This window comes from Nematolebias whitei, chromosome 1 (genome assembly GCF_014905685.2).
Source record: "Nematolebias whitei isolate Nwh7 chromosome 1, NemWhi1, whole genome shotgun sequence".
Taxonomy (NCBI): Eukaryota; Metazoa; Chordata; class Actinopteri; order Cyprinodontiformes; family Rivulidae; genus Nematolebias; species Nematolebias whitei.
In genome coordinates, this window is record NC_056498.1 from 13,755,070 (window position 1) to 13,781,757 (window position 26,688).

Here is a 26,688-nt window from a genome sequence, read left to right on the forward strand (position 1 = left end):
GTGACACACCCACACCTGCCTCCACCCTCATTTGCCCCACTCTGGGCCCATGAGCAAGGCTTTTAACCCCTGCCATCTGCTCCCCCAGGCACCATAGATGGCAGCTCTCTGCTCCACACAGAGGGCTGTGGTAGCTCAGTGGTCTGTCAGGAAGGACATCCGGCGTAAAAACAAGTCTTCATGCGACTGTTCGCTGTGGCGACCCCTGAACTAAGAAGCTGAAAGAAAAAAAAACTGAGCGCAAGAAACCAAAACATGGGAGCTGTTTGTACGGTCTTGTTTTGTTATTATCTAATCAAACGTTTGTGTGTTGAAATGGTTAATAACAGATTAAGTGCCACGGATAAAAAGCTGCAGACCTGAGAACATTTCGTGTCCTAATGTTAACGTGGTCTGTACCGCCACCTAGCGGTGGAGCGTGGTATTACATGTAGAAAGAAGGTATTCAGAATTCAAGATTTATTTTTTGCACCATGGTCCTAATCCTCTTCCATAACAAAAAAGTTTGAGAATATTTAGAGTAGATGGGGCCGTGCATGTCAGAAATTTGGCGTGTGAACTGTCGCGTTTATAAATCGGATCAGAACAGTTGAACTGGTTGAACGCAGGTTTAATTATTCAAGCTGATTTTATTTTACAATCTCCATTAAATCTGATTAATTTAGATCAATAATCCACATAAATCATTTTCTGTAGGATCCAACAGGATCATTGCTGTTGGAGAACAACGGCAGCAGTAAACCTGCTTTAAAACGAAAAACTCAAAGTTCTGCCTTGTAAATAATCAAAATAATGAAAGAAGTGAGTTTTCGAAGAACTTCCATCAGACTGAGCTGCTTTAAATCCATTTATTATCACTCCAAACAGAAACATTCGGCTCCGAGTTCCCTTTCACGGAGCAGAAAGTTCAGAACAGATGTTGATTTCTAAAATAAATAAAAACCTGTACACACCACAGCAATGATGCTCGGTGTGGTCACATCTCGCTACGTCTGACAAACTGAACACAAGCACAGTCCTGGTACCATGAGGTGGCAGGTAACTGGTCAAACCTGGACCATCAGTGAGTTGGAATGAAGCTGAACTAACAGAAGCAGAGTTATTTTAAAGCATTCACCTTTTCAAATTTACACATTCAGAGCTCCCAACAGTCCTGAAGCTTGTGACGATAAGAGCACGTAAAACTTTTTGTGTGCGTTTTACAAACGGATGTTCTAAAATTAAAATGAAACCTGATCCCAGTTTGAGCAGCTGGTCAGTGTTTTAACATGAAGCACTTACTGAAATGAGTTTAAACAGAATCTACAGTTGCAAACTTTTTGTTCAAACCTTATACATTTATTCCAAATACAAAAACTAAAAAAAAAAAAACAAGAGCATAAGTTTTTTTTTTTTTCCTCTCTCCAGACCATTTTAGTTATTTATGAAACGAGGATAAAACTTCAACCACACTATTTTTGTTGTATATTTACAGTAAATATTTGTACTTTGTAGTAAAAATGCAGTCCTGGGTCCCTGAATGAGAGAAGTAGATGAACTTCAATTTTTACTTGGACCAGAATCAGACAAACAACACGATGTAACGAAGTGAACAGTCGTCCAGGGTTGCCATGACGACTCTGACATCAATGGTAGAAATGCAAAAATCTGAAATACTGCAAGTACGTGTATTCGGTCCCACCTCTTGTGGTGTGTTCTGAGCACCAGGTGGCAGTGCTGATTTGTTTCTGCTTTGTGGGAGCACATCAGGTCCAAACTATAAATTATAGACTGAAAATATTTCAAGTACACGATCAGCATTATTATGTTTACTTTGCTTCTGCTTTTCTGTCATTTACGTCTCGGTGTGGTGGTTTGCTGAACATGAACCTTACTGTGCCTGCAGCGGGCCAGAAACACCAAGTTCACAACTAAACACACTTTTCTTTGCACCTCGTCTAACGTGTTCAATTCATAAGAAACTTTTAAATAATACAAGAAAACTTACAAAAACAGCAGATTCAATGGAATATTTCCAACCTTAAAAAAATAAACAATTTCATCCCCAATGTCGAGCTGAATATAAATATTTGTTTTCTGCAGAAAGCCTAAAAATAAGTTCCCTCGTCACGTTTCTGACTCAAAGCTGTGCTCCAAATCTAAACATCCTTAAAGCCTCAAGACAAACTTTTATAAAGTCCAATGTCACTCAGAACAACCGTTTCTCAGGTCAGCAGCAGGAAATCAATCACAGTAACAGCTTCCTGGGTTTTAAAGGGGAATTCTGTCATTTTAAACTGGGACTTGGATCCTCATCAATGCATGAACAGAAAGAAACAGGCTGATGGTGAAGCGGTGCTCAGACGAGACTTCGGAGGGGGAAGGACAGAGCGGCCCCGATGGACAGACCCAGGGACAAGAAGAAGGTCATCAGGGCTCCTGCTGTCTCTGCGTCTTTAGGATCCACCATCCTGAGAACAAACGAGAGGAGTTGGAAAGATGAACGACAAAAACAAGAACATTTTCTAAACACATACAATAAACATTTAGACAGACAGCAACTGGGGGAGCTTCAGCTTAGAAAACTAAACGTTGGTTTCTATTGTAAAGCAACTAGAGGAAAAATATTTAAAGTAATTAAGGGTCATTTACTCACTGTAACACATTTAGACATAAACCTTTCAAATATGAGGTCGATTACAGCTCGTTTACTTTGTGAGGTGAAAAACACTTTTGATTGTTGCTCTTTGGAGAGTTTCCCCCGTGTGGGACGATTAAAGTTATTATTATCTGCCCTTACAGACAAAATAAAAACTCTTCTCCAGAAAAGTTAGAAAGATTTGGTAAAAACTAGTTGATTCATTTTATCTTTCATTTAGCAGCTTTAGATACAAAGAAAACCAGTTCAGTTTTCTAAACCTGTGGTCGAACATTTGGACTAGGACATGTGGGATGTTTTGATTAGAGCCCAACAGATATATCGACAGGGCTGATATTTTAGGCCGATGCAGACGTTTGGGGACATATCAGAATCTGTGATAGTTGTCCCATTATGCACCGATATAAACACTTCTAATTTTCATCCCTAAAATGCTGGGAACGAGCTGTAATTTTTACAATGTATTCAGCCGAGGGTGCATGAAGACAACTTTCAAGTCATGGCCGTTCACTTAAGTTTCACTTTCAGTACAGACGAAGCAGGGAGCAATACTGTGTAGAGTATTCTGCTGAACAGAGCATGGTAAGTTTATTTTAACTGATCTGTAAAATAAAAAAAATCTCCAACCTGTTTGTCATTAGGTACGTGCCTCTCAAGTTAGCAAGCTAACATTTAGATAACCTAGCATAGGCCATTACCTGAGGGACTTTATCTATTCACTGAGTGCATTAAAGAGACAAATTGAAGAAATTATTTAATAAGCATGAAGGTTATGAGGGGTCCCTGAAACTTTTTCTCCCCTGTAAGGGGTCCCTGAACCCAAAAAGTTTGAGAACCCTCACTCTAGATTATTTACCTTGACGGGCATCCATCAGGGGTTGAGGGGTGCGTAGCGGAGGGTTATGGTACTCATGCTAGGTATAAACTACTGATTCTGTTGCTAAAATCTCCACTCCCCTTGGCCGTGGGTGGGGTGAGGATTTTGTAGGCAGGGTGGGGCGCCCTCCTTGGATCATGCTATGGGAAACACTGCAGTATGTAGGGTTCTAAAGAAACGGTTGGATGTGATCCAACAAAAACAAGTTCGACAGATTCACCTGCAGCCAACCGGATCCTGAACCTGACTGAGGATCAGAAACGGTGCAGGTGTCACCTCGTGTCTTACTCACTGTGGAGCGTAGGACATGGAGAGGCAGACGAAGTAACCGCTGGACACAGAGAACCATGCCATGATGATGGCGAACGCAGCGTCATGCCTGAAGAAGACGGGAAGGTAGTAGCGATCCTGGACGTTACAGAGCATGAGCAGAGGGATGAACACAACCCTGGAGACGACCAGGACCGGGAACAGAGGGGACTCTTTACGAGGCTGTGAGACAGGACAGGAACCACATGAGCTCAAGGCCAAAAAGACAAACAAAGTTTGATACAAGACACTGAACATTTACCTTCTAGCCAGTTATGTTGTGTCCTGGCTAATTCAAGACCAAGTGAACAGTCCTGAGTGTACTAATAATAACACTAATGAACAAGGGACTAATGACAACACACACAGATCTACCATGGCCCGTCTTTTAATAAATCCCCTGCTGCTAAAAGGCAGGAAATAATATCTTTGCCTTTGTATCTGTTAGCAAAATATTTCATAAACCACTATATGGATTTCAATGAAACTCTCAGAATGTAATCATTGAATGTACTTCTACCTTAACCAACAACAAGGACTATAACTTAGTTTATTTAACATATATTCAGGTCTCTCTTGTAAATGAGTCCCCGAGGCTCAATGGGACTAACCTGTATAAATAAGGGTTGAATGAATATTGATGTGGTAATAAATACAAGTTATTCACAACACAAATGTTTGACCCAAGTGACCAGAGACAGCACCGGGACTCCATCTTCTGCTGTGGTGACCACTAAAACAATGGACAAGACTAAAATCTAGATTTTCACACAAAACTAAGCAGTAAAGAGAACTATTTATCACAGAACCATGTAGGATGTTGATGTGGCTCAGTAAGTTTCGTTCGGCTGCTCTTCTTCAGGGGTCACCACAGTGAACTCACATGAAAGATTTGACAATTGTTTTACGTCAGACGCTTTTCCTGATGCAACCTGGTCTCTAACCCTCAACCTCAGGATTACAAGACCGTGGCACTGACCACCGAGCTACCACAGCCCAAAGTACTGTGAGATAAAATATTTAAAACAGTTTGTTGAACATCAATCCTCTTGGGAAAAAACTAGACAGTAACTAAAATATTAAACTTCAGTCTGAAGGAAACAGATAATTACATCAACAATAAGCAGGTAAAGGTTTGTTTACTCTGTTTCATATTTTACTACAGGATGGAAGGAGGGAGGAGGGGAGAGAGGGAAGGAAAGAAGGAAGAATGGGAGGGAAAAAGGAACGAAAGAGGGAGAGGAAGGAAGGAGGAAGAGGGAAAGGAAGGAGAGAGGGAGGGAGAAATGAAGAGAGGAAGGAAAGGAGGGGAGGGAGGGAGGGAAGGAAGAAGAGAGGGAGGGAGGGAGGGAGGAAAGAAGGAGGGGAGGAGGGAAGGAAGGGAAAGAGGGTGGGAGGAAGTAGGAGAGGGAAGGAAGGAAGGAGGGAAGGAGAGAGGGAAGGGAGGAAGGAGGAGAGGGAAGGAAAGAAGGAGGGAAGGGAGGAAGGAAGGAGGGAAGGGAGGAAGGAAGGAGGGAAAGAGGGAGGAAGAAAGGAAGGAGTGAAGGAAGGAGGGAGGGAGGGAGGAAGGGTGGATGTATGCATGTATGTATGGATGTACTGATGGATGGATGGATGTACTGATGGATGGATGTTTGACAGATGGATGTATGTATTGACGGATGGATGGATGGATGACAGATGGATGGATGTACTGATGGATGGATGTACTGATGGATGGATGACAGATGGATGGATGTACTGATGGATGGATGTACTGATGGATGGATGTACTGATGGATGGATGACAGATGGATGGATGTACTGATGGATGGATGGATGACAGATAGATGGATGTACTGATGGATGACAGATGGATGGATGTACTGATGGATGACAGATGGATGGATGTACTGATGGATGGATGTTTGACAGATGGATGGATGTACTGATGGATGGATGGATGGATGGATGACAGATGGATGCTCACCCAGCGTATCAGCGTGGTGATGGTTCGGCCCAGCCAGTCGTTGATGTTGAAGATCAAGAAGCAGCACACGGAGATGAAGAAGTGATCTGAGGATGAGGACGATAAATGTGGATGAGAACGTCCCAGTGAAACCAGTATCAGTGAGCTGAAGGTCAGTCCTACCCCATCTTCCTGGGAACGACGTCTTGACGTCTACGGTGATGGCGGGGAACACGGACAGCGTGACCGTGAACACAAACGTCACACAGAACGCCATTACCCAAATCTGAGGCAAACAAAAGACAACGCTGTTGAACCGTTCCATCGAGGTTCACTCAGACAGGAAACTCTGAGGAACAGCTGAGTGCACGGAAGGAAAGTAAGAGCGTCCACTTGTGCAACACTAAGCTTATTCCACAGAGCACCAATAGATCACTATGGAAACTGCAGAAAGAAACAGCTGGGTTGTTTCAGGACACAAAGTACACAAAGTACACAGAGCAGCTGTGTGGAGGACACAATGCTGTCCACGCTCAGCTGAGACCTTTAAACTGTCTCAGAAAATTAAATCATGTTCACTGTTTTCAACTACAACTAGATTTTTATTATATTAGGATATATAAGCAGTTTCTTTATTATTATTTATTTTACATTGGATGTTATACAGAAGCTGCAGCAGAGGTGTTCCAGCGGGCAGAAGAGGAAGCGATACTCTCAGCTTAAGAGGAGAGGATGCCGGGCGGGGGTTATGGTGAGGCTACGAGCTAATGCTAAAGCCGGTAAACTCCCCATGCCGTCTCTCTTTCTGTCGAATGTCCGCTCGTTGGACAACAAGATGGATTTACTTCGTCTGAGAGCGGGCGCCTCAGAAGAGATGAAGAAGTGTGCAGTGCTTTGCCTCACAGAAACGTGGATTACAAGCGAAACGCCGGACACAGTCTTCCAGCTGGATGACAGACTCTTTTTTCGAGCGGACCGCTGTAGCGAGCTAACGGGTAAATCACGGGGAGGCGGAGTGTGCATTTACTTGAGTAAAAGTTGGTGCACGAACTGTACTGTTGTAAATAGCTCATGCTCGAAGGCTTTGGAGCAAAAAACAGTGAAATGTCGGCCTCATTATCTACCCCGCGAGTTCACAGTGACTTTCATCACGGTCATTTACATTCCTCCGGACGCTAATGCTAATGAATCACTGCAGGAGCTACATGATATCATCAGCTCGCTGCAGAACAAACACCCCGAGGCTCTTTACGTGGTAGCTGGAGACTTTAATTTTAATCACGTGAATCTAAAGGACTGTCTCCCAAGCTTTTTTCAACATGTGGGCATACCAACACGTGGAGACAACACGCTGGACCGTGTTCAATGTTTTTATGTTATGAGTGCTTAGAGTATATTTAGTTGATGTTTTTCTTAGTTCATATCTTAGATCTTATTACTGTTTTTCTTTTACATTTTATTGTTGGATGTAACTGGGACCCTGTGTACATAATTTCGCTCCACCACATGTACCACATGAGGTGCGAATGACAATAAAGAAACTCTGACTCCGAAACTCATAACTGCACTGACTGAACAAATTACAGTCGTTTTGTTTTTACATGTTTGACCAATTAAGCTTGTGAAACTACTGGTGTGTTTAAGTGTGCTGTACTGGTGCAGTTTTCAATAAATTTGTAGTTCAGTACATTTATGTCCGCATTTAAAAAACAAATGTTTTAAGTTAATTCAGCACTGTTTTTCTGTATCAGTTCGGTATCGACTGATGCTAAACCTCAGATATCGGTATTGGAAGTGAAAAAAGTGGATCGTGCATCCCTACTACTTATGGGACTGAGTTTGTTGTGGCTCCTCGGGCTGATGAAGTCCTTTGGATGAAAGACGACACGTTTCAACACAAAGAAACCGTCCAGAGGACCCGACTTATGTTTGATGGACAGAACTCAAGAGCTTCACTTAACTCAAGGTTTAACAGTTTGTCTCCCTGATCTTAAGAAGCACATTTACCTTTTTAAAGACCTCCCAGACTGAAGCCTTGTCTTGTCCCTTCTCCACCTGCATGGTCCCCTCTTGGCTCAGGTTCATCTTATCAGCCTCCTCACTGAGCTTGACTCCATCAGTTCTCGCTGATCCGTTAGCATGACTGTTCAGCTTATTGTTTTCCACAACGCTGCCATCTGCAAACCAACATACCCTAAACTTTAACATCTACTCTCAGACAACACATAGGATTACTTGATTTGTGTGGTGGGGGTGACCTCAGGGCTTCTTAGGGTAATGGACAGGGTGCGTGCATTTGTCGTGCATGTGTCGTGCATGTGTGAATAACAGAGCCCATCTTTGTCTGGGTGTGTGATGGGATAAATGGTGAGTCAACAGATTTAATGGGATAATGTTCCACTGAATTGATTTGATTCGGACTGTGAGGCAAAGTACTGAGGAAAAAGCAAACAGGCTCCTGTCACATAAATGTTCCAAGGTTTTAACTCTTAGAGGGAAATGAAAGAGGTTCATTGAAATGCTCTTTAAACACTCACCTTTCAGGAGCTTATCTGTAGTTCCGTCTTCGTATTTGCTGCTTCGGTTCAGGTAAATCCGAGCAAATTCCTACGAGGAAACCGCAAGAAACAAGACACGTTGACACACGTTAACAAAGTGCTGCCCAGTTTAAAAACACTTACTGGTCCAAAACTTTCTGAATTAAATAAGAGTGGAACAGCATTAGCGACTGCCACCTATAGCTATAGTGAAGACTCCTGAGTAGAACGCTGCGCACCCCGGGGCGTGACAACAGTCTTTACAGCTCCAATGCTTCCACTGTTGTGGAAAACTTACTTTTATGCCATCTATCCCTCAAGAAACGCCTACATTCACACTGACAGCTCTGCAGCTGTCATTAGGCCTGTCACGATAACAAATTTTGCTGGGCGATTAATTGTCTCAGAAATTATTGCAATAAACAATAATAATGTTTGAAATTTGATAATTATTTAGTAATTATTGTCAAATTTAAGAAAAAATGTTGGTGAATTAATTTTGAGTGTAATACCATTTTTGACCACTGGATGGCAGTATAAGACCATTTGAACTGAAGGATGGACAGTGAGGGATTGAGCAGCGTGTCTCTTGAAGAAAAATGGGAGAGAGGCCCCATGACGTGACATGGGCTGTCTTTCCTTCATTTTTTTCCGGTTCTCATTTAGCATAGCATTTTTCACACAAAGCTTTTAATTAAAAAAAAAAAAAAAATCTGTAAACAAGTTCTCAGCTTCTTTTTACAGAGAAAAACAACTTTTTACATGAAGGCACGGGTTTCAACTGTGAATTTTGGAGCTTCGACAAGACAGAGGTTTTTTCCCCCCCGAGGTCGGCCTGTTAGCTTATCTCGTAGCTTAGCTTCTCAGCTTAGCTGCTTTTAACGATCCAAAAACATGATTTTGGACGATTAAAACAGATTTTAAAGAGAAAAGAGAAAGGGAGGAGTCAGTGAAGAACACCGGACTTGAGCCTTTTGTCATCCAGTGTTTTCAGTAGAGAGACATGAAGAAACTATAAAGCCAATAAATGAAAATGAGATTGATAATTTTCATTCATCATGCGATTAATTGATTTATTGTTTATCGTGACAGGCCTAGTTGTCCGTATAAATTTTTTAGCCTCTAGCTTGTCCACCAGCTTTACGCGAGGCTTTAACTCTGGTTTGGTCGGACTGCACAGATGACTCCACGTTCAAACCCTTGGATCCAACAGAATCAAACTTCATCGAGTTCACATCAGTCCCACCAAGCAACATGGGGTAAGAGGGTGAAGTAATGCGACGCAGTCTGAGTGACATCCACCTTCATCCAATCAACTCCTTGTAACTGACATGATGCCATTTGTCAATCGACCCAGTAGGCTCATCAGCATCTGACCAATCAACGACCACAATCTGTCCCTAAATGAAAAGCCTCTTACCTGCAGAAACTACACCTTGGAGTCAGCCTCCCCACCATCACAGACATCTACACCTCCAGATGCAGGAAGAGGGCTACCTGCATCATGAAGGACCTCACTCACCCAGCACACACACTTTTTGCCCTGCTCCCCTCAGGAAGGAGGTTAAGGAGCATTAAGTGTAGAACCACTAGACTGAGGAACAGCTTCTACCCTGAGGCTGTTAGACTCATGAATCTCTAACTAGAATAATCACTGTGAATACCCACATCATGTTGCTGCTGATCTGTTTCATGTTGCTGCTGATCTGTTTCAATGTTGATGTGTTCATGCGTGCTCATCTGCTCACACAGACTCATGTTCATGTTTGTGCTGATGTTCAATGTTTTATGTTATGAGTCAGAGTCAGAGTCAGAGTCAGAGTTTCTTTATTGTCATTCGCACCTCATGTGGTACATGTGGTGGAGCGAAATTATGTACACAGGGTCCCAGTTACATCCAACAATAAAATGTCTAAGAAAAACAGTAATAACATCTAAGATATGAACTAAGAAAAACATCAACTAAATATACACTAAGCACTCATTGATGTGAAGGTTATTCTTTCTGCACCAGCTCTCCAGGTGTTCCACCTCTTGCCTGTAGTTGGACTCATCATTGTTTGTGATGCATCCCGCTGTATCATCTGCAAACTTTACAATGTGACAGCCTGGATGGGTAGCTGCACAATCATATGTGAGCAGAGTAAACAGAAGGGGGCTCAACACACATCCCTGAGGAGAGCCAGTGCTGAGGGTTATGGTGGAGGAGGAGAGGTTGTGGATCCTCACTAACTGTGGTCTGTTTGTTAAAAAGTCTAGTACCCAGTTGCAGATGGAGGGGCTTAGTCCTAGTGTGGATAGTTTGTCCATCAGGGTTTGGGGGATCATGGTGTTGAAGGCGGATGTGAAGTCCACAAAGAGCATACGGACGTAAGAGTTTTTCTGCTCCAGGTGGTTGAGTGCAGTGTGGACCACAGAGGAGATTGCATCCTCTGTTGATCGGTTCTCACGGTATGCGTACTGGTGAGGGTCCTCGTTGATGTTGATGGTTGTTTTGATGTGAGTCATGACCAGTTTTTCAAAGCATTTAGCGACTATCGGGGTGAGGGCCACTGGCCGATAGTCATTCAGACCAGTCACTGTAGAGCTTTTTGGGACTGGGATGATGGTAGCAGTCTTCAGGCAGGTGGGAACTGTCTCCAGGGTAAGTGAGGTGTTAAACATGTCTGCCAGCACCTCACAGAGCTGATCAGCACATTCCTTCAACACTTTTCCGGGGATGTTGTCTGGGCCAGTTGCTTTGTGCGGATTAATCCTCCTGAAGGTACTCCTTACTTCTGCTGAGGTCACGCTGAGATGCTCTTCATCCGGTGGCGAGGTGAGTCTGGTGCTGGGTGGTCTGTTCGGGTCTTCAAAGCGTGCATAGAACTTGTTGAGGGCATCAGGCAGAGATGGGTCTTTGGGGCATTGTTCACTCCTTCCTTTATAATCTGTTATGCACTTAATGCCCCTCCACATGCTCCGAGGGTCTTGTGAGATGAATTGACCCTCGATCCTCTTTGCATATGTGGCCTTGGCCCTCTTAATACCAGCAACCAGCTCTTTTCTTGTCCTACTCAGCTCCTCCGAGTTTCCAGACCTGAAGGCAGTGTTCCTGGCTTCCAGCAGGGTGCGCACCTCTGCATTTAGCCAAGATTTTCTGTTTGGGTAGCTTTTAACATTTCTGATAGTGGAGACGGTGTCAGTACATGTACTAATGTAACCCAGTACTGAGGATGTGTATTGGTCAAGATCAAGCGAACCTCCATTTTCAGCAGCTTCTCTGAAAACCTGCCAGTCTGTTCGATCAAAACAATCTCTCAGTATGGGGCCACTGTCCTGGATCCAGCATTTAACTTTCTTTTGTACCGGTCTGGAGCGTCTCAGCGGGGGCATGTAAGCAGGAGCCAGGAAGATTGAGATGTGGTCTGACAGTCCTAGGTGGGGGCGGGGTTCGGCTTTGTATGCATATTTTACGTTCGTGTAAACACGGTCCAGCGTGCGGTCTCCACGTGTTGGAATCGTCACATGCTAATTAAAGCTTGGGAGACAGTCCTTTAGATTCATGTGGTTAAAGTCTCCGGCTACAACGTAAAGAGCCTCGGGGTGTTTGTTCTGCAGCGAGCTGATGATATCATGAAGCTCCTGCAGTGATTCATTAGCATTAGCGTCCGGAGGAATGTAAACAACTGTGATAAAAGTCACTGTGAACTCTCGGGGTAGATAATGTGGCCGACATTTCACTGTTATTTGCTCCAAAGCCTTCGAGCATGAGCTATTTACAACAGTACAGTTCGTGGACCAACTTTTACTCACGTAAATGCATACTCCGCCCCCCCCGTGATTCCCCCGTTAGCTCGCTGCAGCGGTCCGCTCGAAAAAAAAGTCTGTCATCCAGCTGGAAGACTGAGTCCGGCGTTTCACTTGTAATCCACGTTTCCGTGAGGCAAAGCACTGCAAACTTCTTCATCTCTTCTGAGGCGCCCGCTCTCAGACGAAGTAAATCCACCTTGTTGTCCAACGAGCGGACATTCGACAGAAAGAGAGACGGCATGGGGAGTTTACCGGCTTTAGCGTTAGCTCGTAGCCTCACCATAACCCCCGCCCGGCATCCTCTCTTATCTCTTATCTTATCTTATCTCCCTTATGAGTGCTTAGTGTATATTTAGTTTATGTTTTTCTTAGTTCATATCTTAGATGTTATTACTGTTTTTCTTATACATTTTATTGTTGGATGTAACTGGGACCCTGTGTACATAATTTCGCTCCACCACATGTACCACATGAGGTGCGAATGACAATAAAGAAACTCTGACTCTGATTGTCGGGGGTTTTCATTACAAACACTTTGAGGTCAGAGGGATTTTGTGAAATATTATCCAAAAAATGGTTAAACGTTGTCAGTGGAGAACATTTAATTCAGACTGAGTTACCCTGAATATTTAGAGGGTGTGGAAAATATTACATTTGAAAAACCTAAAAGAAATTTGGAAAAATGTACAAGATGATAAAGTTCTGCAGTCAACCTCATGATCAGCTGAATACAACAGTTGTAAACAGGAAGTTCCACATGCTTATCTGTATGAAGGTATCTGCAAGTAAATCCTCCATTTTCTGTCATAATTACATTGTATGATAAATGGTTAAATTAAAGGTTAATGCTTAAAGCTAGTTGTGTTTTGTTTGAGTGTTTTATATGTAGATATATGTTGTAACTTCTGGCTGCATTAGTTTAGTCATTGTTATGATCCTTTGACACTAAACTGAATTTGTACAAAGCGTTAAATAGGTTGTGTAATGTAAAATTTACACTCAGTATCGGTATCTGCTTATAAATTAATATTTGCAATAAGTAATTAGAAATATTTGAGATAGATTGTTTTAAGATGTCAACAATCAACATAGGTCTTGGACCTGTTTGGACTAGCCGTTAGCTCACTAATCATCAAAATTAAACTTTCAAAATTCATTCATAGATTCATACATACATATAGCGCACAATTTAACTGTTTACAGTTTTACTGTAACATGTTTACAGGAAGCTACAATAAGTTTACTCAGCCACATAAATAAAGGTTGAATGAAAATGGCTCAGTGCAGTAGCTACTCTGCTGACTCCCTTACATTGGCAGCACAGATCAACGTTAAAAGTAGATTAATGTTAGAAAACTGAGCCAGAATCATTCATGTTAGTGATACAATTATCTAAAATGGATTTTCTTTACAACTCCACTTCAAAAGATCTGAATTATTGTTTGAGCAAAGTGTAAGGTCCTGCAGCTGAGCTGAGGGTGAATGAACTGTGGTTCATGTGTTCAGAGCAGGGGCTGACTGACCAGACGAGGCAGCAGCAGGTAGCTGAAGAGTGTGATGAGGGTCCCCACACATGGTGTGATGAAGTAGCCCAACGCTGCAGACTTAAAGTCCACATCACCTGCACCACAAACACAGGTATAAGACAGGAAGAGTTCAACACAGTTAGAATGAGCTGTGTGTTTGGAAACAGAAACAACTGTACAGATTAGGCCTGTCACGATAACAAATTTTGCTGGGCCATTAATTGCTTCAGAAATTATTGTGATAAATGATAATATTGTTCAAAATTTGACCATAATTAGTAATTATGGTCAAATTTACAACGAAATGTTTGCTAAATTCAACAATTTTCAGTCAGGTCCAGATGACCTGACTGAAAATTGTTGGATTGTATACCTGGATTATTGAGCATGGACATTTTTGGTTTGTTTGTTAAATTGTTTTGCATGTAGTACCTTTTTTTGACCACCGGATGGCAGTATAAGACTATCTGAACCGAAGGATGGTTAGTGAGGGAGCGAGCAGTGTGTCTCTTATGAAAAATGGGGAGGCCCCTTAACGTGACATGGGCCGTCTCTCTTCAGTTCTCAAAATGGCGGACGCTCGGTGTGGTTTGAGCTCTTTAGCATAGCATTCTTCACACAAAGCTTTTAATTAAAAAAAAAAAAAAAAATCAGTAAACCAGTTCTCAGCTTCTTTTTGCAGAGAAAAGCAACTTTTTACGCGAAGGCACGGGTTTCAACCGTGAATTTTGGGGCTTCGAAAAGACACCCGCCCCCCCCCCCCCCAGGTCGGCCTGTTAGCTTAGCTCGTAGCTTAGCTTCTCGGCGTAGCTGCTTTTAATGATCCAAAAATGTGATTTTGGATCATTAAAACTGATTTTTAAGAGAAAAGAGAAAGGGAGGGGTCAGTGAAGAGCACCGGAGTTGAGCCTTTTGTCATCCAGTGTCTTCAGTAGAAAGAGAGACAAGAAGAAACGATAAAGCCAATAAATGAAAATGAGGTCGATAATTTTCATTTATCATGCGATTAATTGATTTATTGTTTATCGCGACAGGCCTAGTACAGATCACATCTTAACAAGCTCTAGGTACATTTACTTTGTGTCCTCTGTTACTAGGCAACTATGAGCTAATGTCTGACTGTGTTTTGTGTGCATGTGAGGCTCACTGGCTGTGGAGATCAGCATGGCGATGGCAGCGAATGTCCCAGCGAGCCCCTGGCCGCTCATGAAGATGGAGCTGTATTTTTGAGGCAGCAGACCCACCAGACCAAACGAACTGCCCTGCAGCACTGCGCCAAACGCTACAGGAGGAGGACTCAATTACGACTGAGGCTTCTTGGAGTTTAATTCCTCTCAGAGAACCAAACTGACTTACAGTTGATGAACCAGATAATAGCCATGGTAACAGAGAAGAAGGTGTCGGTGTTCATGGGTACTTTAACCAGCACAGCTGTGAGGATGAAGAGCAGCAGGATGAAGACGAGGCTGCCAGCGATACGCACAGCCTCTGAAATCCTAAAACACAAACAATCAACACTCAAACACCCTGACAGAAACAGCATTACAAAGCAGAGCCGAGTCTTTACTGTGACGCTAACTTCCAAGAACTGAACCATCTACTCTGAATCAGAAGGAGACCCTGGTATGTTCACTGACCTCTGGTAAAGGATGGAGTTAAGCAGGGTGAAGAGCAGCAGGGGCAGCTGTGACAGTAAGGTCATCCAGTTGTTGAAGTAATATTCTTTGTGGACTGGTCCTGTACCATTGCGGACTGGTCCTGTACCATTTCCTGTACTGTTGAACAAGTCTGTATGGGAACCATTCAGACGTTCTTGAAAGTACTACAAAAGCAAACAGAAGTTTTTCGACAGTTAAACACTTGCTGTCACAGTACATAATAAATTACACAATTTACCATTAGCTGCCATCAGATATTTTATTAATCAAAATTTTCTATGAATTATGATATTGAGTAATCATATGCAGTGTATACAGTACATACTCCATTTGTGTTTTCATTCATTACCGTAATTCATTTTTCCTCACACTTTGCACCCTGCGTTTTATATGCAGGAGCAGCTAATTTATGTATTTTATTTCATAATTTTCATATTTTAATTTTTCATGTTTTAGTTTGAAAAGACTTCCTGTTGTCTCTTGGCAGCTTCCTGCCGCTGACTAACATTTCCTTTGACAGAGCTGGGCTGTTCATGGAGCTGCCCTGCACCCACTACTCTTGGGGACTTTTGTGACATAGAGAGAACGCCCTCAGGTTGCACATGCACCAAACCTCTTGCTCAGGGTTTCACATTCCTACCATAACTCCACCCACTCTGTCATCATGTGACCAGAAGTCTAACCTGAATGACCAACGAGGTACTGGACCGTCCTCCAAGATAGACGTGAATTAATTTCTTCAGATCGTTCCTGTGTTTATCGTATTTTGCTCTTCATGCACAGACCTGTTCATTTGTTCAGCGATAATGGAAAAGCTGCACAGCCAGAGCAGACTGGGCACAAATCCTGATGAACAGTGGACGCCCACGGCTAAATAACCAGAGCATCTTATTTATGTACAAAATTATGATTTATCTTAAGTGCGGCTTAGAGACAGGTGCTTTCTAAAGCCCGAGAATTATGGTAAATTGTGGTGTGTTAGAGAAAAGTGCTAGTGTTAAACATCTTATGGCTGCATTCTCATTTAACAGCTAAAAAAAGCTGACTCTGTTGTTGGCCGGGTCCAGGACGTTAAGTGGCTGTAAGGCTCGTGTGATGTGAAGTACTTGGGATGTGAAAAATGTTCAACAGTCAACATGTGAACGCATGATGCAATCTGCGGGGTATCAAATCTGATGGTTTTGTGGGATTAAGGGACTTTAAATCCTGTTTATAATTAGTGTCATCGTTTGTTTTTCTTACCAGTGAAGCTGTCATGAAGAAATTCCATGGCAGCAACGTTCCCAGGCCCAAAATAAAGAAAATGATTCCCACCAAACAGCCCCTGTGGATGGAAAATACAAAAAGAGTCAAGGGAGACATAAAAACATGAAAAAAAAAGAGCCTAGTATTCCTTGAAGGATCCACCACTGTTTATGTTAGAGAATCGATGAGAGACAAAAGCTATATCTGTTTCGGTCTAACATTGTAGCTGATGATATGTGAAATATCATATCATCTAATATTACTTACTGAAAGCTTCATTAAAATCTGTCCAATGGGTAATCAGATGTTTGCAAGTACAGTAGTCCCTCGCTACTTCGTGGTTCAACTATCGCGGTTTTTCCCCAAGTAAGATTGGACATGACACACAACTGGCAGATTGATGGATGAGCCGTACGATCGGCATGGAATTTTTATTTAAAATAAATTTTAAATTATTTAGCACCTGCTAAATTATTGGGTGCAGCCTGTCATGATCTCCACTCTGTGCCACTTGCAGCTCTCTGCCACACCCACATTTTTCCTCTGTGCTGCAGCACAAACCACACCGAGCGTCCGCCATTTTGAGAACCGAAAAAAGGAAAGAGACAGCCCACGTCACGTCAAGGCCTCCCTCCCATTTTTCTTAAAGAGACACGCTGCTCGCTCCCTCACTATCCATCCTTCAGTTCAAACGGTCTTATGCTGCCATCCAGTGGTAAAAAAAGGTACTACACTTTTTAAAACCAATATTTCTACTTAAATTTGACAATAATTTCTAATTGCCAAATTTCAAACAATATTATCGTTTATCGCAATAATTTCTGAGACAATTAATCGCCCAGCAAAATCTGTTATCGTGACAGGCCTAGCAGAGAGCATGACATGCTGTGTTCTTTTAAAGCGTTTAGAAACATCGCTTAGAATACAGTACTGCAATTTGTATTTTTGTTGGATGTAACTAGGACCCTGTGTACATAGTTGCGGTCCACCTCATGTACTACATGTGATGTGAATGACAAAAATCCTTGTATCCTTGTAACAGTGTGGGCAGGGTTTATAAAGCCTATTATAAATACTAAAATTAACTACTCATTACTACTAGTACTATTTGTAGTACTATCCCTACTTTGCGGTTTTTCACTTATCACGGGAGGCGTAGCCATTAAACCCCGCAATAAACAAGGGACTACTGTGTACAGTGTCGACTCCAAAATTTTATTTAAAAATTGTCAAAACAGACATCACACTTTGACTTAGTGCTTGGAGTTTGCGTTGGGAGAAGACTGCACTACCATCGCCCCAAAGGTTGGCTCAGTATCTGTTTTTTCATTCAACCTTTATTTATACAGGTTAGTCTCAATGAGTCACGAGGACTCATTTTCAAGAGAGACCTGCAAACAACAGATAAGGTACCATTTGAAAATGTCTATTTCTAATGAAATATTTTGGTACCAGAATGTGAGAAACAAACACCCACACATACATACAGAGAGAAAAAACCCAGTAAGTCTTTTTGCCTTCAGCAGCAGACAAAACAGGAATATAACGGGAATACAATTCTGAAGAGATCAAATTATTTAAAATGGCTAAATACCAGCAGCAGTGACACAGACTGTGGTCGAGAACAAAACGTTGTGTTGGTTTTGTGGCAGAGAGCAAAAAGCGAGAAGTGAGAGCTCACGGTTTCACTCACCGGTCTTGGACGTCATCTGCTCGTCCCTTCATCTTGACTCTGTAGAAAACTGCAAGGGAAGGGAAAAACATCAACGGCTGTCTCTTACCAAGCTGTTACAGCATAACTCAAGGTTGTATTAGTAACAGGATGTTTAAAAAAATGTAGAATAAAATCCTCAGGTTTGTGTTGAAATAAAAAACTAAAAGCCGACTTTCACATAGTAAACAACATACAGAAGCAAACAACCAGAAGCTTGCAGTTTAATGTGTAGGACAAGAGGAATGGTAGGAGTCTGTGTGTTCTTTTAAATTACCTTACAGAGTAAAGACTGAATGATTTTTCTATTTTGGTCCAGACACTGGAGCCAGCAGCCTGAGGGTGGGAACAGGGGACTGAAAGTTTTTAAACCTAAACTCTGGGCGAAAAAAAAAACCGAAGCAGATCTGGTGTAGCTGCCTAAAGAACCGGACTCATCTAATCCACATTAGCAGTCCGAGTTCCTCTTATACAAATAACACTGTGGTTTTCGGAGGAAGTGACCACACCAATTGGGGGGAGGGGGGGGGGTCTGCCAGCTAATATCCAATTTTCCAATAAAAGCATGTGAGTGACAGAAACTTTAACACGCAGTTACATCATTCTCAGAACAGGTTGAACACACACAGACATGCAAGGCCACTTTTGTTCACACACCTATGAATAGCCTTCCTTTGTGACAGATTCCAGGATTTATGCAATGTGTAACTAAGAAAAACCTCTGATCGTTCTTCTCAACAACCGGCTTTTAAAGCCAGGAAATGAGCTTAGTAAAGTCAGATCTAACCCCACTGCATGATAAAGTCAGCAGAGCTGAACTAATTACAAAGAACCAGTTAATCATACATGGAGCGGGGGGACGTGGCACAAAAGATCATAAAATTATTAAAGACGTAAGCAGTTGAGACTCTGTTCCATTAGAAGTGGCCGCCCGCGGCTTTAAAACTCCTTCAATAAACATGTCCACCTGGACCTAATAAGAGGACAATCAGTGGACCAGGTCCTGCTAGAAGATTAAAGTTCCACTATTGTCCACATCGCAGGGCGGCTGTGGCTGAGTGGTTAGAGCAGTTGACCTCCAGTGGGAGAGTTGGGGGTTTGATTCCACCAACAGTCACATGCTGAAGTGTTCCTGGGCAAGACAGTGAACCCCTCCTAGCCTCTGATGTGTGTCCCCTCAGTGTATGAATGTGATAAAGCTCTGAATATTATTTGTACAGATCTAGTAAAGTGCTGTATGAATGGGTAAATCAGGGCACAGATTGTAAAGAGCTTTGAGTATCTTGATCAGATAGAAAGGAGCTATAAGTACAGACCATTTACCGAGGTGCTGCTTTTGTTTGCTTTGGGTCTTTGTCTAGGCGACACTGCTACTGGCGACACTAAATACATAATGCAAGAGATCATGACTATGTCTCAGATGTCCCCTAGATCAACAGGAAGGTCAAATGTAATCTACTTAATGTTTTATGTATTTTCTTAAAAAGCCCCACTAGACCTTATGCAAGTATTTTAGATCAACTGGTTCTTATGCTGTGTATTCAGGCTGCACAAATGCTGATTAATCCAAGTTTCGAGTAGAAAACAGTCACTGCTTTCAAGTCGCACATGATTAGAGAGATTACCAAAACACAGACACGCTTCATGTTTTCTGTAAGGATAAGACATATACTGTAAATAAGATTATCACATTCATATTAAAGTTTCACTTTGTTTATAAAAGAACATTTTAGAAGAACAACAAAGTCTGCAGCACTTTACCACAAATACATTTCAAGTTCAGTGTTTCCCATGTTACCCAGTCCACCCTCCCTACAGAACCACCACCATGAAGATCATGGCAGACAAAAAAACTAATCAACGTCCAGACGTGTTATCAACTCTGTGCGGCGGGGGAGAGGACAACAAATGGTTCTTTTTCCCATCATCCCCCTCTCCTCTCGCTCCATGCCTCGACGTCCCAGGACTTTTCTATCTAAAATTTAACTTTGTATTAATGTTGATAACGGCACAGGACATTAATGAGCGGACACTTCACTTTTATTTGTTAAACTAGAGTTTAACCAATTTTAGTAATATTTATTTATATATATAAATATATATAAATATATACATAAATGCATACACAGTAGTCCCTCATTATTGCGGGGGATCCGTACCCCGAAGCCCCGTGACAAGTGAAAAACCGTGAAGTAAGAACAGTAGTACAAGTAGTAGTTTATTTTTTATATTATATTATATAATATATATATATTATATATATATAATATATATTATATATACACACACAAATATATTATGAAAGCATTTTAAACCCTTCCCACACTATTGCAATATTCTAAACAATGTTTCTAAACTCTAAATGCTCTAAGAGCACAGAATGTCATGATTTCAGCTCCCTGCCTCCTCTGCTCTTTGCCACCTGCAAGTGCTCTTGGCCACGCCCACCTCTCTGCTCTGCATGGAGAGCAGCTGATCAGCTGCAGCAGGAAGTTTATCCTGCAGTATGGGCTGCACAAAGGTGCGGGAGGTGCTAAATACTTTAAAATAATTTATAAAAAAAAAAAATGTCATGCCGATCGTGCGGCTCATCCATCAATCAGCCAATTGTGTCTGGTCTGATTTTATTTTGAAAAAACGCGATAGAGCGAGTCTGCGATAAGCGAACCACGAAGTAATGAGGGACTACTGTATATAACAGTCTTGTCACATTTATTTTATTTTGTTTATTTTGATTTTTTTTCTTTTTCACTTGGAGAAATGCCTATAAGAATTCCTATGGACCTGTTCCTATCCTAACTTGTACAAACGGCAGTGTTTCCCCTACCATTTTTCAAGGAGGGAACCCCGCCCTGTCAACAGAAACAAGTGCCCCGCCTACAGAATCCCCACCCTTCAACCCAGCTCCGGACAGAGAGTGGAGTTTATATCAGCTCAGCTCAAACTCCAAATCACAACAGCCGCAGGCAATACAAATGTAGCGCTCCGCTAACAACCTTGGTTTGAGCGAGAGAGTGGATGGTTGTTTGTCTCATTTGTCTCTATGCATCCCTGTGACGGACTGGAGACCTGTCCAGACACCCCCCCCCCCCCCCCCCCACACACACACACACACACAGTGACTGCTGGATATGGGCACTGGTGACCCCAGCTACTTGGAAAGAAAGAAAAGGGTAAATAGGCAGCTGTGGCTGAGTAGTTAGAGCAGTCTTTCTCCAATGCAAGAGTTGGGGGTTTGATTCCACCAGCAGTCACATGCTGGAAGTGTCCCTGGGCAAGACACTGAACCCCTCATTGCCTCTGATGTGTGTCTCATCAGTGTATGAATGTGATAAAGCACTGATTAGTCTCTCTCTGTATAGATGTAGTAGAGTACTGTATGAATGGTTAAATGAGGACAGACTGTGTTGAAAAGAGCTTTGAGTATAGAAAGGCACTATACAAGTACAGTCCATTTACCATTTAAAGAGTGGGTGGGTGGAGGGATGGACAGATGGATGGATGGACGGATAGACTGCATTCTTGTTGCTTAAATTTGAAGCATGCTCAACAAATTTAAGCAACAATTCTTGTCTCAAAATAGACTCAAATCCATCTCAAGAGCCAATAATTTTAACAAAAATAAATATATAAATAAAAACCCTGGTCCAATTCTGCTCATCTTTAATTTAAAAGTGTACTCTATTAAATGAAGTCATAAATCTGGGAGCCAAGAGGATAAAAACAAACTTGAGGGAAGTGCAGTTTGAATGAAAATAGACAAAAAACACAATAAAATAACGTGAACAAACTAAAATACAGTTTGCAAGCCGTGCACACAATAATAGGCTGCTGAACAACAGGCTGTATGACTGCCCGGTCATTAGGTTGCAAACATCTAGAATTCACAGAATGCTACAAAAAAGTTTTCATTCATTCAACCTTTATTTAGACAGGTTAATCCCATTGAGCTTTGGGGACTCATTTATAAGAGAGACCTGATTTTAACAAAGAGTGATGACAACAGTGGACAACAGACAACAATTGACAATAATAAAAGGATGCGTACACATTGAGAATAAGTGAAAAAATAAAATGGTAATTTAAAAAAAGTAACAAAAACAGCTAGGTTGTAAGGCAGTGTAGAAAACTAAAAACAGGAACATGTCTGTATTATTTTTTGCAGGAACTTAACAGATGTTTAAAGACACTTAGAGAGGTCAAGGTTGAGAGAGTTTCAGATCTTTTTGCAAGATATTCCAGGAAATAGGAGCGGAGTAGGAGAAGGCCCTTCTGCCTAGTTCAGTCCTCATCGAGGGAACACTGCAGGTAATAATGTCCTGAGAGCGCACTCCGTAGCTGCACTCACTCAGAGACATGTAGGAGGAGATGTATGAAGGCAGCAGACCTTGAAGTGATTTAAAGATGAAAATGTACCAGTGAGAGAGTCTGCGTGGTTAATGATGTCCAGTTAACCAGTGAATACTGGGTGCAGTGGTGGGTACGATAATCACAGCCAGTTATGAATCTTAGTGCACCGTGATAGACAGCATCCAACATCTGCAGGGTGCTTGTAGGAGCGTTCATGTAAATAATATCACCATAATCAATGGAGGGAAGGAAAGTCACAGATACAAGGTGTTTTCTAGCATTCAGAGTTAGACAGGATCTGTTTCTGAAAAAGAAACCCAGTTTAATTTTCAGTTTCTTTACCAAGTTTTCCACATGGAGCTTAAAAGAGAGATGTGAATCGACCAAGATACTCAAATATTTATAGGAATCAACAAACTCAATGGGGACACCATTTGAGGATAAAATCGGAGGAAGAACTGCTGGGACCAACTTCCTATTTGAAAAAAGCATCCCTTTGGTTTTGTCGGCATTTAGGACAAGTTTGAGGTGGAACAAATCTGTCTGGATGATGTTAAAGGCAGATTTCCAAAGCTTGGAAAGCCTTATCAACTATTTTAGCTCGACAATAAACAACTGTGTCATCAGCATAGAAATATATGGCTGCATCAGGGATGCATCCATACATTTGAGAGTTTATCAGTTTTTCTAGAACTTTGGCTAAAATACAGAGTTTAGAGATTGGTCGATAGTTGTTCAGTGAGGTGGGGTCACCTCCTTTCAGCAAAGGAAGACCAAAGGCTGTTTTCCAAGCATCTGGAATGGAGTTTTGGTTTATGGAAAGATTAAAGATGTGGGTCACAGGGACTGTGAAGATATGAGCGTCCAGCCTTAATAAATAAGGTGGAAGTTCATCTGGACCTGCAGATTTTTTTGTGTCTAGACCTTTTAACAATTTGTTGACCTCACTGACTGAAAACGATGAAAGAGAAAAGGTGCAATTTACTGAAGATGAACACAGAGAAGACCAAGGAGATTGTTGTGGACTTCAGGAGAACTCAGACAAAACATGCTCCACTATCCATCAACGGTGTTGTTGTGGAAAGGGTGAGCAGCACCAAGTTCCTGGGTGTGCACATCTCTGAGGACCTCTCCTGGACCATCAACACAGCAGCAGTGGCCAAAAAGGCTCACCAACGGCTCTACTTCCTCCGCAAGCTGAGAAGAGCGAGAGCCCCCACCCCCATCATGACAACCTTCTACAGGGGGGCCATCGAGAGCATCCTGATGAGCTGCTCCACTGTGTGGTACGGGGCCTGCACAGCATCCTGCCGCAAATCCCTCCAGCGGATCGTGAGGACAGCTGAGAAGATCATTGGCACCTCTCTCCCCTGCCTTCAGGACCTCCACAGCTCTCGCCTCAGAAGTAAAGCCCTCTGCTGGGTGGGAGATCTTGACCACCCGCTACACTGCTTCTTCAACCTGCTGCCATTAGGGCGGAGACTGCGTAGCCTCAGTTCTAGGACCAGCAGACTGTGGAACAACTCCGTCCATCAGGCCGTGAGGATGCTGAACTCTCTGCCTGCCCCCCCTCAGCCCCCTCTCCAACTTCTGCCACCCTGCACACACTAACTCAGCTTCCTGACACCCCCCCTCACCCCCCCCCCCTTCAAAACTGTTCTGGGACATTTATTTATTTTTATGAATAGTTTATGAACTCGGTCACTTTAACAGCCTACAAGCTCACTCTACTGTTTATTGCATTATATTTTGCACTACTGTTATGATCAACTCGTCCTGTTTATTCTGGTAATTCTGGTATTGTCATTTCCACTTAATCACCTCATCAGTACATAACTGTGACTCTATATAGAACCGGTATGCACACCTTCACTTTACTAAGTTTCTCAGGTTTATACTTTATATTGCACTATTGTTTACTCTGGCCTTGCACATCCACTATCTACCTCTCATCATGTTATTGTCTTCAGTCAGCGTCCCTTTGTCTCCTGTTAGTCACTATTGAGCACGTTGCATCAGAGGTCCTGCTGCTGTTCACTTTTATATTTTTTTATAACTAGTTGTGTTAGTTTATTTTTGCTAATGTTGTTGTTTGCTGCAAGTTGAGTAGGAGTGTAACGCAATTTCAATTTCTATGTATGTCCTGTACATATGCAGAATTGACAATAAAATCAATCAATCAATCAATCAATCAAGATCGACTTGTAGGAGAAATTTGGTTTGTAGAAGTTTGACTTTTAGGGGAAGTGGCTGATTTTCTATTAGTAACTGTGTCAAATAAAGAACTAGAAGCAACAAAATGTTTGTTGAAACAGGATCTCGTGCTTATTAGACACAGGAACAGAGTTAACGAGAAGTTGTGATGGGAGATCAGGTGTTTGGGAGCTGCCAAAGAGAGATTTGATGGTTTTCCAGAATCTTTTAGGATCATTTAGATTTTTGGTGGTCTGAGATAAGAAATAGTTGCATTTTGCAGCTTTGATGGAAGTTGAGCATTTATTCCTCAGCTTTCGAAATTCAACAAGTCAGTGTCTGAAACAGATTTTCTTGCTACAGCCCAAAGACGGTCTCTCCTGTGAAGTTCAGCTAGATCAGAAGTAAACCAGGGGCTGTCTTGTCCTTTTATTCTGAACTGGCGAAAAGGAGCAAGTTTATTTACAAAATAGATTAAACTATTTTAAAAATGGTTCCAAGCGGTGTCACATCATTGGTTAATAGAATATGATAAGTTGCCCATTTTCTCTCAATTCTGAGTCTCCAACAGTCACAGCCCAGTGACAAACCACCTTTTCTACTGCCATGTTCCAGCAAACCAAACTTGTTTGTGGGAAACTCAACTCATTTCTGCTTTGTATAGCCCTTTTCACAAAAGGCTTCCACAACTGCTTCTGGATGATCATAAATCATTAATCCAGCTGGCTGCATACTGCTGATGATACCAGCTTTCATAAATGTGGTCATTTATTTATTTGCTAATTGTTAGGCTTCCTGATCTGGGACCTGAGTCCAAATTTCGTACCACAAACATGCAAATGTGAGCTGCTATGACAATAAAACATCCTTGAATCCTTGAACATGCAAACTCCACTCAGAAAGGTCTCAGGCCAGGATTTGAACCCGCAACCTTCTTGCTGAGAGGCAACAGCTCTACCAACTGAGCCACCGTGCTGCCATCTGAACTTAAATGGAAAAAGATAATCTTGTTGATTCATGCTTTTGCCATGTTTATTAAATGCTAACAAATGATAATAAACCGATTGTAAGTGTCCAATAACCCCTTTGCTGATTACACAATATTTCCAAAGGTCCTTTAAAATGAATAAAAACACTCACAGCAACAAGGCCCCACAACTTTAATTCTAATGATTTCATTTAAACCAGAAGCAATAAAATGTAAATCCAGAGAGAAAAGGGTAAATGTGTGTCTGCTTTAATAAGAAAAAGGTAATGGTCCACACCTGTGAGGTTGTTTATTTTAACATCTGGAAGATCCATACTCTTGTTTGCAGTCATTTAACTGGTAAAACAATAAATATTGGCGTACAGTCATATAATGAAGTCTTGTTATGAGGTGTCGGATTCAACATGAGCTGGGAACCAGTCACTGAGAGCAGCTTTGGTACAGAACACGTAACACACCTGTTGAGTCAGGTAAGAAACACAATGCTGAAAATTAAGGCAACAATGTCAAAATAAACCACATTAAAGTGCAGCCGAATGCAGAATAAACCTAAGCTGTATCAGCTGGTCCACAGTAAAATCAACAGAATCGCTTAAAAACCGAATAAACAGTATTTTTGCTTAAAACTGCGCAGAGTTTATAAGCTCTTCCGCGACCTGCTGCTAGCTAACGTCATGATGCCGTGACAGACTCACCTTGATAAAAAGCGTCACTGTGGCTCCGTGATGTTCCCGCCGTCCATATCGATTAGTTTTATTATCTAAACGGCGCGAGTCGACTCAGAAAGACACTATTTAAAGCTTTGTCCTCCATACACATGGCGGACATTACATTAAATCTTTATCAGCCTCCATTAAAACCTGCACGAGCACCGCTGATGATGATGATGCAGCCTCCCTCACTTGCACTTCCGGTG

At 42.0% G+C, this 26,688-nt stretch overlaps 2 protein-coding genes across 2 annotated transcripts in view; one reads left to right on the forward strand and one right to left on the reverse strand.

Moving 5' to 3' along the window:
- LOC119414734 (neurexin-2) overlaps positions 1 to 26,688 on the forward strand; it is a 1,264,057-nt gene that overhangs the window by 1,198,361 nt on the left and 39,008 nt on the right. The gene's annotated exons all lie outside the window — the stretch shown is intronic.
- On the reverse strand, positions 975 to 26,688 carry LOC119408397 (equilibrative nucleoside transporter 2). Its single transcript, XM_037675207.1, has 13 exons — positions 26,468 to 26,688; positions 18,224 to 18,272; positions 16,528 to 16,609; positions 15,265 to 15,449; positions 14,984 to 15,123; positions 14,775 to 14,909; positions 13,625 to 13,722; positions 8,310 to 8,379; positions 7,780 to 7,949; positions 5,956 to 6,058; positions 5,794 to 5,879; positions 3,808 to 4,007; positions 975 to 2,450 (listed from the first exon to the last, which is right to left on the reverse strand). Exons 2-13 carry the CDS (start codon positions 18,253 to 18,255, stop codon positions 2,339 to 2,341), a joined length of 1,413 nt encoding a protein of 470 aa, XP_037531135.1. The 5' UTR covers positions 18,256 to 18,272; positions 26,468 to 26,688; the 3' UTR covers positions 975 to 2,338.